This window comes from Cynocephalus volans, chromosome 11 (genome assembly GCF_027409185.1).
Source record: "Cynocephalus volans isolate mCynVol1 chromosome 11, mCynVol1.pri, whole genome shotgun sequence".
In the NCBI taxonomy this organism is placed as follows: domain Eukaryota; kingdom Metazoa; phylum Chordata; class Mammalia; order Dermoptera; family Cynocephalidae; genus Cynocephalus; species Cynocephalus volans.
In genome coordinates, this window is record NC_084470.1 from 45411527 (window position 1) to 45424625 (window position 13099).

The 13099-nt window shown below is 33.7% G+C and overlaps 1 protein-coding gene across 10 annotated transcripts in view; it reads right to left on the bottom strand.

Moving 5' to 3' along the window:
• Window positions 1–13099, bottom strand: part of CLASP2 (cytoplasmic linker associated protein 2) — a 182554-nt gene that overhangs the window by 41537 nt on the left and 127918 nt on the right. For all 10 annotated transcript variants that reach the window (XM_063113533.1, XM_063113537.1, XM_063113532.1 and 7 more), the window contains 4 exons: window positions 7001–7164; window positions 5844–5922; window positions 5664–5714; window positions 187–330 (listed from right to left, as the gene is read on the bottom strand). In XM_063113533.1, coding sequence (XP_062969603.1) covers window positions 187–330; window positions 5664–5714; window positions 5844–5922; window positions 7001–7164 — 438 coding nt within the window. The remainder of the gene's footprint in view (window positions 1–186; window positions 331–5663; window positions 5715–5843; window positions 5923–7000; window positions 7165–13099) is intronic.

The following is a 13099-nucleotide window of genomic DNA, read 5'->3' on the forward strand; positions in this document are numbered from 1 at the left end:
TTTGAAAATTATGCTTATATTAATTTGACAAAATTTAAAATAATTTAAAGAGATTATAAAAAAAAGGTCCTCATCACTCACTGCTAACTGATAATGTCCTAAAAATATTAGCTTCCTTCACTGGCAATCCAAAACTAGTGACTTGCTTTTCCAATATATCTCCTAAACCTTATATTAAAAACACACCTTCCGAACATCAGAACTTTTGGGTTCTGTTGTCCAAGTGATGACCCGAGACACAGCCAGGCGAGTTTCACTGGAATTTATAAAATCTCCTGGATCCATCTGCTTGGCCAAAGTTTCAATGTATTTAAGGATAGCAACTTTCACCTGCAGTGGTAAGCACAGTGAGAGAGGACAACATGCGGTCATTATGAGACACTGAAGAATGCTTAAAAAATAATCAGGTGACTTATTTTTCGATAAACAGAAAATGAACAAACAACATCAACAACAAAAAAAATTATACAACCACCTACCTGCCTGAGATACAAGATGTGATAATGGGATGATTTTTGTTTTCCACACATATCAGAACTTTTAAGTCCTAAGCATTTCCTTCCCTGAGTTTGAATAACTGCTCTCTTGACAATATTATAAACTTCTTCTTGAATCTGCCTTCAGAACTTACAGCTGACTCCTGGCTGGCCTCATAGGGAGCCAGTCTTTCATCAACTCAGTGTAATTTCGTTTTTGGGGAAATGAACCAAAGCATTTTGGAAATCAGGAATCGTAAATCAAGTTGGTAATCAAGGAGGGTAATATATGTTTTTTCGTCAAACATGGGATAAGACTCACACAATTGAGATCAGGACCCTCAATAGGTCTATCAATTGTTAGAACTGCCTTCTAAAAGAAGTGTCACAAAAATGTTTTATACAAGTACCACTGGAGAAAAGGCAACATTTATTTGTATAAAAATGTTATCCTATGTGGATTTACAAAGTCTCATTATTCTCCCAGTAATTTCTGATGTGTGGGAACATGGAAGGTAGATGTGTGGTGGGATGCAGGTTTCAAAATCAGCAGGAGGTGGGGCTATTTCCAAAGCACACAGGCTTCTTTTTAAACTCAACCATTTCTATCCTTGTAGCAAGCCACTGTTAAATTATATCCCTCCTCTTAGATATGTTGGGCAGATAAAAAGGTGAGAACCACAGTTTTTAATGTCACCACGTATTCCAACATTCTAGGATTTCTAAATAACGGTTCTCTCAGACTTTACCTGTGTATTTAATTTCTTTAAAAAATTAATCAACTTTTAAATTACCAAAGAACAATTACACATATTTAGGGTATACAATATGAGGTTTTGAAATAATGTATATATTGTGGAATAGCTGAATTGAGCGAATTAATACAAGCATTACCGTGAATACTTATTTTTTGTGGTGAGAATGCTTAAAATCTACTCTCTTGGCAATTTTCTTTTTTTTTATTTTACTTTTTTTTACTCTATATATTTAAGGAATACAATATGATGTTTTTATATACATATACATAGCGAAATGATTACTATAACCAAGCAAATCATTAAGTGCATCTTCTCACACAGTTGCCTTGTGTGTATGTGTGTGTGTCAAGAACACCTAAAATGTACTCTTTTAAAAAAAATCCCAAATACAACACAATACACATATATATATATTTTTGGCAGCTGTCCAGTACAGGGAACCAAACCTTTGACCTTGGTATTATCAGCACCATGCTCTAACCGAGTGAGCTAACCGGCCAGCCTTACAATTCAATATTATTACCTAGAGTCCTCATGTTGTACATTAAATCTCTAGACCTATTCATCCTATATATCTGCGACTTTGTATCCTTTGTCGTTTTTTTTTTTTTTTTTTTCCGTGACCGGTACTCAGCCAGTGAGTGCACCGGTCAGTCCTATATAGGATCCGAACCCGCAGCGGGAGCGTCGCCGCGCTCCCAGCGCAGCACTCTACCAAGTGCGCCACGGGCTCGGCCCAGCAACTTTGTATCCTTTGGCCTACATCTCCCTTGCCTCTCCTCCCATTAACTATTTTCAAGTATTTATTACATGAACTGTAGTTACCATGTTGTACCTGTGCACTTTAGAAATGGCATCTGACTTTGTGCACAGTCCTTGGATATAGCAGATGCTAAACATATATTAAGTGCTCATTTGCTGACTTAGAAAAGGAAGGCTTAAATGTATAATTAAAATGGAACTTGAAAAAATATTGCTAAAAAATTATTATTGATTTTAATGTCATTTTTGTCACCCAGGACAAATAAGATCTCTGCCATACCAAGTTAATACGCAGAAAGTAAAATATTAAAATAAGGTCCTTCTTCCACTAAAAAAAAAAAAGATGACAGAAGGATAAAATTATACTCTTCCTTCATAATGAATAAATTTTATGAAGTATTTATAATTCTACATAGGCAACAAAAGCAAAAACAGATAAATGGGATTATATAAAACTAAGAGCTTCTGTGCAGCAAAGGAAAAAACCATTGAAGAGACGAACTATGGCATGGGAAAATATATTTGCAAACCATGTATCTGATAGTGGGTTAATATAAAAAATACATAAGGAACTCGAAACAACTCAATAGTAAGAAGACAAATAACCTGATTAGAAAATGGGCAAAGGACCTGCATTAGACATTTCCCAAAAGAAGTCATACAAAAGGCCAACAGGCATTTGAAAAAACACTCAACATCACTAATCATCAGGGAAATGCAAATTAAAACCACAATGATATATTGCCTTAAACATGTTAGAATGATTACTATCAAAAAGATGAAAGCTAAGTGTTGGTGAGGATTTGAAGAAAAGGGAACTCCTGCACATTGTAGGTGGGAATGTAAATTAGTACAGCTGTTATGGAAAACAGCATGGAGGTTCCTCAAAAAATTAAAAGTAGAACTCCCATGTGATCCAGCAATTCCACTACAGGGTACATATCCAACAGATATGAAATCGGAATGTCAAAAAGATATCTGCACTCCCATGTTCATTGCAGCATTATTCACCATAGCCAAGATATGGAATCAACCTAAGTGTCTATCAACAGTTGAATGAATTAAAAAAAAGTGGTATATACACACAACAGAATACTATTAGGCCTTAAAACAAACAAACAAAAACCAAACAGAAATCCTGTCATTTGCAACAACAGGGATGAATCTGGAGGACAATATGTTAAGCAAAATAAGCCAGGCACAGAAAGACAAATACCCCATGATCTCACTTCTATGTGGAGTGTAATGCCACAAACCTTCAATTTGTAAAAAACACAAGTATCAAGCACAATAAAACCAAGTATGCCTTTATATCAAAACATCATGTTGTATACCATAAATATATACAATTTTCACTTATCAATAAGAAAAAAGTAAAGAAGTAAATATAACTTTAAATAAATATATTGCAAAAACCAAGAGTTAACCTATTAGCCATCAAAAATGTGTAGCGGACAGGGAAAGTTGTGCAATGGCAGACCCAACTAAATTACGGTAACACATAATATTCTGGATTCTTGAAGCCGCATCACCTTCTATCAGTGTGAATACCTAAAAAGTGACTATATTAAATAACAAAAAAATCAATGTATTTTGTTTTTAATTTGCAACCACCAGTAATTGAATAATTTATTTGCAGTATGTGAGACTGAATTAGTGCAGTGTCTTGGCAATTTATAGTCATGCAAAGTTTTAAAATGGTTCCACAGAATAGGTATGTTTACTATACTAATAGGCAAAATTATCACAATACATATAATCATTTGAACATTTACATTTTAGTAGGATATTTTACAAGGTTATACACGGTCTATAATTTTAACAATACAAGCATGCATTCTTTTTCAGAGAAGGAAAAATAAACCTAGTTGCTACAGTATGTGTAATTCTTCAACATGGTTTCTGGGTTTGTGAAACCCAGAAAAAGAGGTTAACAAAAATTACATTTATTTTTAAAATATTACTAATTCAAATAAAATCACTTTGTATCGCCATGTTCCCTGATTGCCTCCTTTTGTGACATTTACTCCCATGACACTCTGTGAGAGATGTGAAATTTTATACAAACATGCATCTTATTCTGAAAGAACAATCATTTTTTTCAATAACGAAGTTTTCTAGATCACATACTCAAGTTATTTGTGTTTTTCTATAACCTGTTAAATTTTTAATAATCTTGTCACCCACCTTTTATTTTTGGCATAAGGTATGGTTCCAATATAACGTCTTCTTGCTATCCCAAAACATATATTTAAGACTTGAAGTGATTTCCCCCTATGGAAAATATATAGCTACTAAATCTATACCTATATTAAATATATATTTATAAATAATTTAGGCTTTTAGAGAAACATTCTGGGACTCCAGTCTCCAGTATGATGTTTTCCAACAGGAAAGCTACTCTTAATTTGTTGTTTCCCATTTCACTCTTCCTTTTGATTGTCTTTCTCTGCAGGTCTTCAGCAACTTTATTCTCCCTTAACTCACCTATCACCCTTATTTCTTAAGCTGTTTCAGACCTTCATTTGCACTGGCCTATGAAACATCTCTACATACATTTTCAACAGTACTTGAACACCAACCACAGGGTACCTATATTATAAACTTTATTACAGTTTATAGTTTATACTGTATTATAGATAATAATGATAAAAATTATGTTTTGTATTCCCAGGAATGCCTAGCACAGTGCTTTGGACATAAAATGAATTCAAAATATTTATCAATAATGTCAAGTAAATTATCCTCCTTCTTGCTGGTCACTTTCCAAAATGAAAACCGATGGAAAGCTGTTCACAGAGCAGCTCTGAGAAAATAACATTATGTTGAGTGTAAGTCAATCCTGCTAAAAAACATAATTGGAATTTTGAGGAACAATTGCATTAACAACTTTAGAGAAAAATCAATCTTGGACAGTAATGCTTATAGAAATATATTTCGTGCAGAACAGAGCAGAAAAATATTAAACCTGTATAAGCACATATGCTTGTTATTTCCCTGACATTAATCTCATTCAATAAAACTCACTAAAAATAACATTTTAGTAAAGAATTTAGAGGATCTTTTGTATTAAATTGCTTTTTCTCTTTTGTTAAATTTAATTAATTTTTAATCACAAATTGGAATCCACCTAGTTTTCACATAAATTAACTGGAAAATGTGTGCAAATAACAAGTGAGAAAGTTAATTCCAATTCCAAATTTTAAGCACACATCAGAAATATCACGTTGCACAAAAAGAGAAAGTTACTATTTTAGTTTAGGAGAATTGAAGAATAGCACTGAGGTTAAACTTAAAAATTTCTGTTTAATAAAACAAATACATAAGCAAAAAACCTGAAATTTTGCCCAAAATACCTACTGAAACTCCCAAAACAAAGTATTGGGAAATCACAAACATAAAATTAGATAAGGCTTTATAGAGCAAGTTTGCATTACCAGCTTAGGGTTAGATGGCCATACCTGTGATGCCTTTTAAATGTGTATTCCCAGTAAGCTTCTCCAAAAGATAGTCTGACTTTTGAATAACATTTAAAATCAAGTATATGCATGCGTAAAAGGCTTACAAAGGTTAGTAGTTGAATATAGATGCATACAAACATTATCTGAAACACTGCAGAGTTAAGAAAAGAAATAATCCAGATTAAAACAAAAACAAAAAAAAAAACCTTGGAACTCCAAAAAGAGTGAAGCTGGTCCCGAAGTGCTGGCTTGACTGTCTGAAAGTTTATAAAAACAAAACCCACTGATTGAACAGCTTTTCATGTGACAGAAATACAAATATCAATATAACTTTATTAATAAAATACTTTAATTCCTTATAATGTCTTCAAAAGACCTTGAATTACCTTCAAACTTGGTGTTTGGGTCTGATCAACTGTAAATCTCATTAGAATATTGAACTGAAGATCATTTGGAAAAGATTCTCTGAAATAAGAAGAAAGCAAAACAAACAAATATTAAGTCAGCAAGTAAGCATTTAGCAAACTTAACAGCAAAAGACTATTTAATACCAAAACATGTCATTCAAAAAGCATACATGAAGTAGTATTTGCATGTGGTATAGTCTGTGTGGAATAGTATATAATAAAAGCATTCTCAGAACAGTATGAACACCTGAATTTACACCCGGTATGGGGTTAAAAAGCAACATTATAGTAAATAATAGTTTATCTTGCCTCAACTGTAGATTTAACCAGAAAAATTTATTCAGTTAAAAAGTTCAACTTTCTCAGAGATGTTTCCCCACACCTAAAATCTGAATTCTAAACTCACCTCAACTTAGTAAATGGATATTTGAAATAAATCCCTTCAACAATCTACACAGGAAAGTAGAAATATCATTGGTTCAAAATCTTCTCAGAAGAGATTTTGAATACTGAAATGTATAATAAAACATTCTTTTAAAACTTAGGAAATACTTTTATTTTTACATTAGATTGAATAAAATCTTCTACCATACTTTGCAGATATATCTTAATTAAGATAAAATACCACTTTGAATTACTCAACAGTATTAATAAAATTTTTACAAAAGAAATGTATGGTTCGATCTAAGGAAATATGTCGTATTAAATATACAATGTGAAGGGGTATAATTAACGATTTCCAAATGGAGCCCATGCAGTCTAGATTGAAAGGATTCGAAATCTGAACTTTTTTTTTTTTTAATTTTATTTTGTCGATATACATTGTGGCTGATTATTGCTCCCCATCACCAAAACCTCCCTCCTTTCTCCCTCCTCCCTCCCCACTCCCCCCCAACAATGTCCTTTCTGTTTGCTTGTCGTATCAACTTCAAGTAATTGTGGTTGTTATATCTTCTTCCCCGTCCCCCCGGTTTTGTGTGTGTGTGTGTGTGTGTGTGTGAATTTATATATTAATTTTTAGCTCCCACCAATAAGTGAGAACATGTGGTATTTCTCGAAATCTGAACTTTTAATACAGGAACTAAATATTCCTCATTACTACCAGGTAAACTTGAACTATAAGAAGAAAATATTACCTTGTAACATCAAGGGCTTTCTGAACTTTTGCCTGAACAGATCCAAGCAAATCAGCACCCATTTTTTTTAGTAGTTGTGTCAGAAGTACAAACAACCAATCTTGAAGGTCATCTTTGTGGACTTGTATGAAATCCACAAGAGTCTCCAAAAACATGCTGAATACCTACAGTAGATAAAGGGGAAAAGTGGAGAAAAAAAGGAGGAATATTGACCTCTATGCTCAATTCAAAACTGAAATAGAAAGGAACACAGGAATCAGAGGCACAGCAGCGATTGGCAGCCAAGCGGTAAAACAGTCTCTCTTGCTTTTCATTGGACTCTGTGATACAAGAGTACATTTGAACTGTTATCCAACTTCTGCAGAAGTTCGACAGTTAGCTATTCCATGCAGCATCACTTGGTAAAGAAACTTTGGCCATAATGACTGGCACACCTAATGTTATCAATGATGCCACAGCTTAAACTGATTAAACTGAAATCCATTTTAAATAAAATGTAGGGAAAGAACTATCTATCGTCTCATTGACTCTCAGCTTTTTGGAAGAGTGGCCCTAAATAAATCAGAAGATGACTATACTGACAGCTACCTTAAAGTATAAACTTTTTTTTTTTTAACAGCTGGCCAGTACAAGGATCTGAGCCTTTGACCTTGGTAGTATAACACCATGCTCTAACTAACTGAGCAACAACCGGTCAGCACAAAAGTATAATTTTTATCTAGCATAATGGGCTAATTAGAGAATCCTTAGATTTCTCAAAATGACAATTGCCACAATTTTTTTGGTATGAGGTATGCTATTTACTAAAACTGTCCCAATAGTAATTTTAAATGATCTGGAATAACCATAACTGTACTTAAAATAAATTCAGGATAAAGTCTGCATCTAAATGTTAATGACATAAAAAAAAAGTTCTAGATGGCATGCTATTAGTCTCCGTTTCTAGTGATGGGTTTTATACTTGGTTCCAATATTAATCTAAGAGTTTAAAAAATTTTGTAAGGTGAAAAAAAATTTAAGATGAAGGGAAGCTAATATTCATAACTGATGTATCCTATTACAATACTTATGAAAAGTGACCTGTGATAAGGTTATATCTCTTTACAAGGAATTCAACAGCATACTGGAAAACTTATTTCTAGATAAAGAGGAAAAAAACTCTTAAGACTGTCAGCCATCCTGTGTTATGAGAGAAATTATAATCACGATAAACAATAAAACTAAGATTTTAAAAAGTTAATAATCTCAGAATTATGTTAATGTGAGAATTAAGAATTTTGCTTTCAATGTATATTTTATTTCTTGAATTTCCTTTATCCATGAATTCCATTTTTTCCTCATGTCAGAAATAAAGGATTTTTTTCTGTCAGAATTAGAACTAAGCTTTAAAATTTGAACCTGAATTAAAAATAAAAAATACACTTTAGTTATCTGCTTAAGATCTCTATATTTGTAAATGCAGAAACTATAACCACTTTAAATTTTTTAGTATTCTCTGGTCTCCAGGCAGCGTCTGCTTCAACACTGTTCTTACAATGTAGATCCTTTAACTCTTGTCCCACCCCTCCCCCAACAACTCCCCAACACTTGGCTTCTCTTAGATTCCAAACTTGGATGACTGCTTCACTTAAACTGTCTCTTGCCCTCTCCTCAAGGCTCAGAATATTGTTAAGGAACTTCACTAGACCTAGTCTACGACAAATGAATGTAGGTAATCTGGTACTCACTTTTACTGCCACCTGGCAAATCTGCTGGAGTTAGCTTGTACTTGCCTCAAGAGTCGACTGTGAAATTTTATTTGGGAATTTTGTGAAGTGGTTGTTACCTTGAAATGAGCCATGGTAGAGGTATTTACACCTCAGAAACAGGCAAACACTACAAACCAAGGCTTCCTGCATCTGCCCCAAAGCTGGTTTACCAGCACACCACTCTCTATTATTCCTTAGTTCACTTTCATACTTGTTTCAACTCTTACCTATCTATTCTTGTGAAGATTCCAAATTTAAGCTTTCCTATATGAAAATCCATTCTGAAAATTATAGACATTAAAATGCCTAAGTTAACTCTCCCATTTTAAGATGACAAGAAAATTAAGTGACTTGCCCAATGTTTCACAGGTAGTCAATGGCTTGGCCAATACTTAAAGCTAGGTCACTCGGTTTTTCAGTTGTGTTCTATCCTATTAGTAGATGACTTACCTCATCTACTTTACTGTCATTCAGCATGAAATTCTCCACTGACTTTTCTCTTTTTGATTTTTTATTGAAACATAAAATTGTACATATCTGAGGGGTACAGCATTGAATATTGATACTTATGTGCATTATGTGATACTCAAATCAGGATAATAAGTATGTTCAGCATTACACAATATAATCATTTTTTGTGGCCCTTTACCAATTAATCACTAACCTCCCATCCCCTTCTGCCTTTCTCACCTCTGGTGGCCTCAGTTCTCTTCTCTCCTTTTGAAAGTTCAGGGAATTATTGTGATTGCTTTATCTTGCTTACTTTAAAAATTTTATTTATTTTTAAATTCCCACTTATGAGTGAGGACATATGGTATTTCTCTTTCTGTGTCTGGCTTATTTCACTTAACATAATTTTCTCTAAGTTCATCCATGTTGCTGCAAATGGCAGCATTTCACTCTTTTTTATGGTAGAGTAGTATTCCATTGTGTATATCTACCACATTTTCCTTATCCAGTCGTCCTTTGATGGACATTTAGGTTGGTTCCAACTCTTGGCTACTGTAAATAGATAAATATGGGAGTGCAGGTATCCCTTCAACATGATGATTTCCATTTCTTTGGGTATATACCCAGCAGTGGGACTGCTGGATCATAACATTCACATGGAACAAAAGACTATGAATATCCATTGACTTTTCAATTTGATTTCCTCTAGATCTATCCCTCTAGTAAACATTTCTCCAAGGAAGAGATAATTTTATTCCATTTTAAGGTTAGTCCTTCTATTCTGTATTCTTGCTCTCTAAAGTACGATATCTTCTACGATTTTTACTCCTTTATTCTCTACTTAAATCCTTTGCAGAAGGATTTAAGATGCAGAAGACACCATCCCAAGAATTTCTCTTTCAGCTTCCATCCTACTGTTCCCACCAATTATCTTCTAACTGTGATTTATAATAGCTATTTCATAAGTTTAGTATGCTTGGCCATTCTGAGCTTGGCCATTCTTGCTTTCCTCATATTATTTCTCTTCTTTTCCTGCTACCAGGAATTCTTTTGCATCCTAAGTGTCTTTTTTTAAAAAATTTTTTAAAAAAGATGACCAGTATGGGAATCTTAACCCTTGGTGTTGTCAGCACCACACTCTTGCAAGTGAGCCACAGGCTGGCCCTCTAAGTGTCTTCATTCTGATTCTCTTTTCACTATAAATGTGACCTTCTTGACAGGGCCCCTCTGATCTATCCTATGAAGCCCCAGAACCTCTGGAATAGCTCCATCTGTATTTATCACACCGTTGTCATAGGCACCAAGCCTTTCTGACCTCAGGTTTGGATTTTTATAGTACCCTAACTTTAGTCTTTATATTTCCTGTATAATGGGAATCATTAAACCATTTCTATAACAGGTCACATAGTAAATATTTAAGCTTTGCAAGCCATATGGTCTCTGTTGCAACTACTCACCTGTGCCATTGTTGCACAGACACAGACATTACATAAACAAATGAGCATGGCTGTGTTCCAGTATAATTTTATTTACAAAAATAGGTAGAAAGGCAGATTTGGCCTGCAGGCTGTAGTTTGCCAATTCATGCTTCTTTCTCATTGGATTATGATATCACTCTTTTGATAGAAACAAAATCCTTTAGTGTCCCTTCACTGTCTATAGGATAATATCTCAAACCCTTAGATAAGGTTCTTAATTCTCCTATCTAATCTTGGACTATCTGGCAACATAAACTCTTTAGCCTTGAATATATCATTCCCACCCACATACCAAATACCGCACCCCCCAACTCCATTCATTTACATGTGACTCCCTCAAAGTTTACCATTCAAGTCCCAGCCAAGAAGTTTCTTGGACTACTTTAAATAACAGCCACTGACCTCCTGACTTGGAACTCTTAGTGTGACAAGCTATTTATTGTGCTATTTAACTTTTTCTGTATTTATATTACCTTTTTATACCAATATACCATTTGAGAATAAAGACTATATTTTTTATACAGTCTTACATCAGCAATTAGAACCACGCTCAAAGTTATTAGAGACTCCTCAACCCAACAAAAAACTGTTTAATAAATGCAAGGATTTTTTTCTTAAGTAAGTTTATCCTGTAATTGGTAGCCAACCTTTTATCCTCAATGCAAGGGAAGACCTTCTAGCCAAGATTAATTTCTTTTCCTTTCCTAAAAACTTTCTGGCATCTCCCACTTTTTCCTGGACTCATGCTAGCCATTCCCTCGAGGCCCTTTCTTCTCATGATGACATATCCAAAGTTATTACATTCCTATCAAGATCTGAACTGCTATTTCCTTCAAGAAGACATCTCTGAGTCTCCTAAGTAGCAATTTCCTTTGGTTAGATAATAATGTGAGTAGCTGAATAAAAATGTAGACATGTAATTTATAGTACTCTACACACAGAACTGTATTATTTATAATTTTTCAAAAATACTTATATCCTACCAATGGTGCTTACTAAATAATCATATATAAACATATATATATATTCATATCTATAGCCAAAATATATTGGAAATTATACACAAAATTTCTTACTTGATTGCCCTACCACAAAGAGTTATTGTCAAATGTTAAAATTCTCCCATTTCCCTACATATGATTAAAGGAGAAAGGGAAAGTAGATATGCTAATATAGTGCTAGGGCTAAAAATTTTATTTCAGAAGAGAAAGTTGAGAATCACTGCTCCATAATCTGCTCTGTTTGCTTTTAGGAAATGATAGTAATAGAATATTAGAAAAGTATATATGGGGAGGCAGGGGCTAACTTTCTTTTTAATAATTGTGAAACTTGGGAATTATTATTGTTGTTATTATTATTATTATTTTCGGTCGCTGGCTGGTGTGGGGATCCAAACCCTAGACCTTGGTGTTATAACACTGTGCTCTAACCACTTAACTAGCTGGCCAGCAGTAAGGGAATTATTTTTAAATAATTAATTGAAAGCCACCTGGAATCACTTTATAATCCCACATATCCACAGCTAATTTGTTGGAAAAGAATTAAAATATTCAGGCTATTATAATTGAGGCAGCCTTTTCTTAAACTTGCCTATATCTTAGGTGTGCCAGTCATCAAATATAGAACAGAAGAACATAATCAAATTAGGTTAATTAGTAGATTAAAAAGCACATCTCCAAACAGAATGACAGTTTGCATAACTGCAAATAGCATTTCGTGGATTGCAAAGGGTCCAACACTGCATGAATCTTCAGGAGAGAAAATAGAGAAAAAGAGTTAATTTCACAGTCATGCAGTAAAGTTAGGTTTCCAACAAATATTGAACCAACTTACTCTCTATTGAGAGTTCCAACACAGGGGACAGCATGCAAAAGGAAAAAAAGAAAAAAAAGAAAAACACACAAATTAGTCGCCATCAATGCAAAGTTCCTGTATGGAAGAAAAACACTTAGAAAATAAAAGCAACAAATGTCAAAGTTTTATGGTAAACTCAAAATAGTTTTTAAAACAAGAGTTAAATGAACAGTATGGGAGAAGACTATATGATTTTCCTGTGTTTCTCTTTATAGGAAACTATAAAAAAGTAAAAACAAAAAGCCTTCTTTTCAAGTATATTCTTGAGGTTCAACTTCTGGAAAGAATGCAAAAATAACAGACACTGATTCTCATTTCTGAACAAACAGTGCTGATATTTGGTTCCACATTCATTACCACAGAATCTAGAATTTGTTTGTTTCTTTTCTTCTCCTCACCTCCCTGTCCTTAAAGCAATACTTTCAGAAGTTAAATTATTTCTGTGAAGGCTTGGAACAATTACTATTGTTTGGAAGTAAAAAGTAACTACTATTTATACCACAATTTTTTATTTTCCCCAGGTAGGATGTATGTAATGGTCTTCTGATTCAAGGACTGCAGATAGCTGA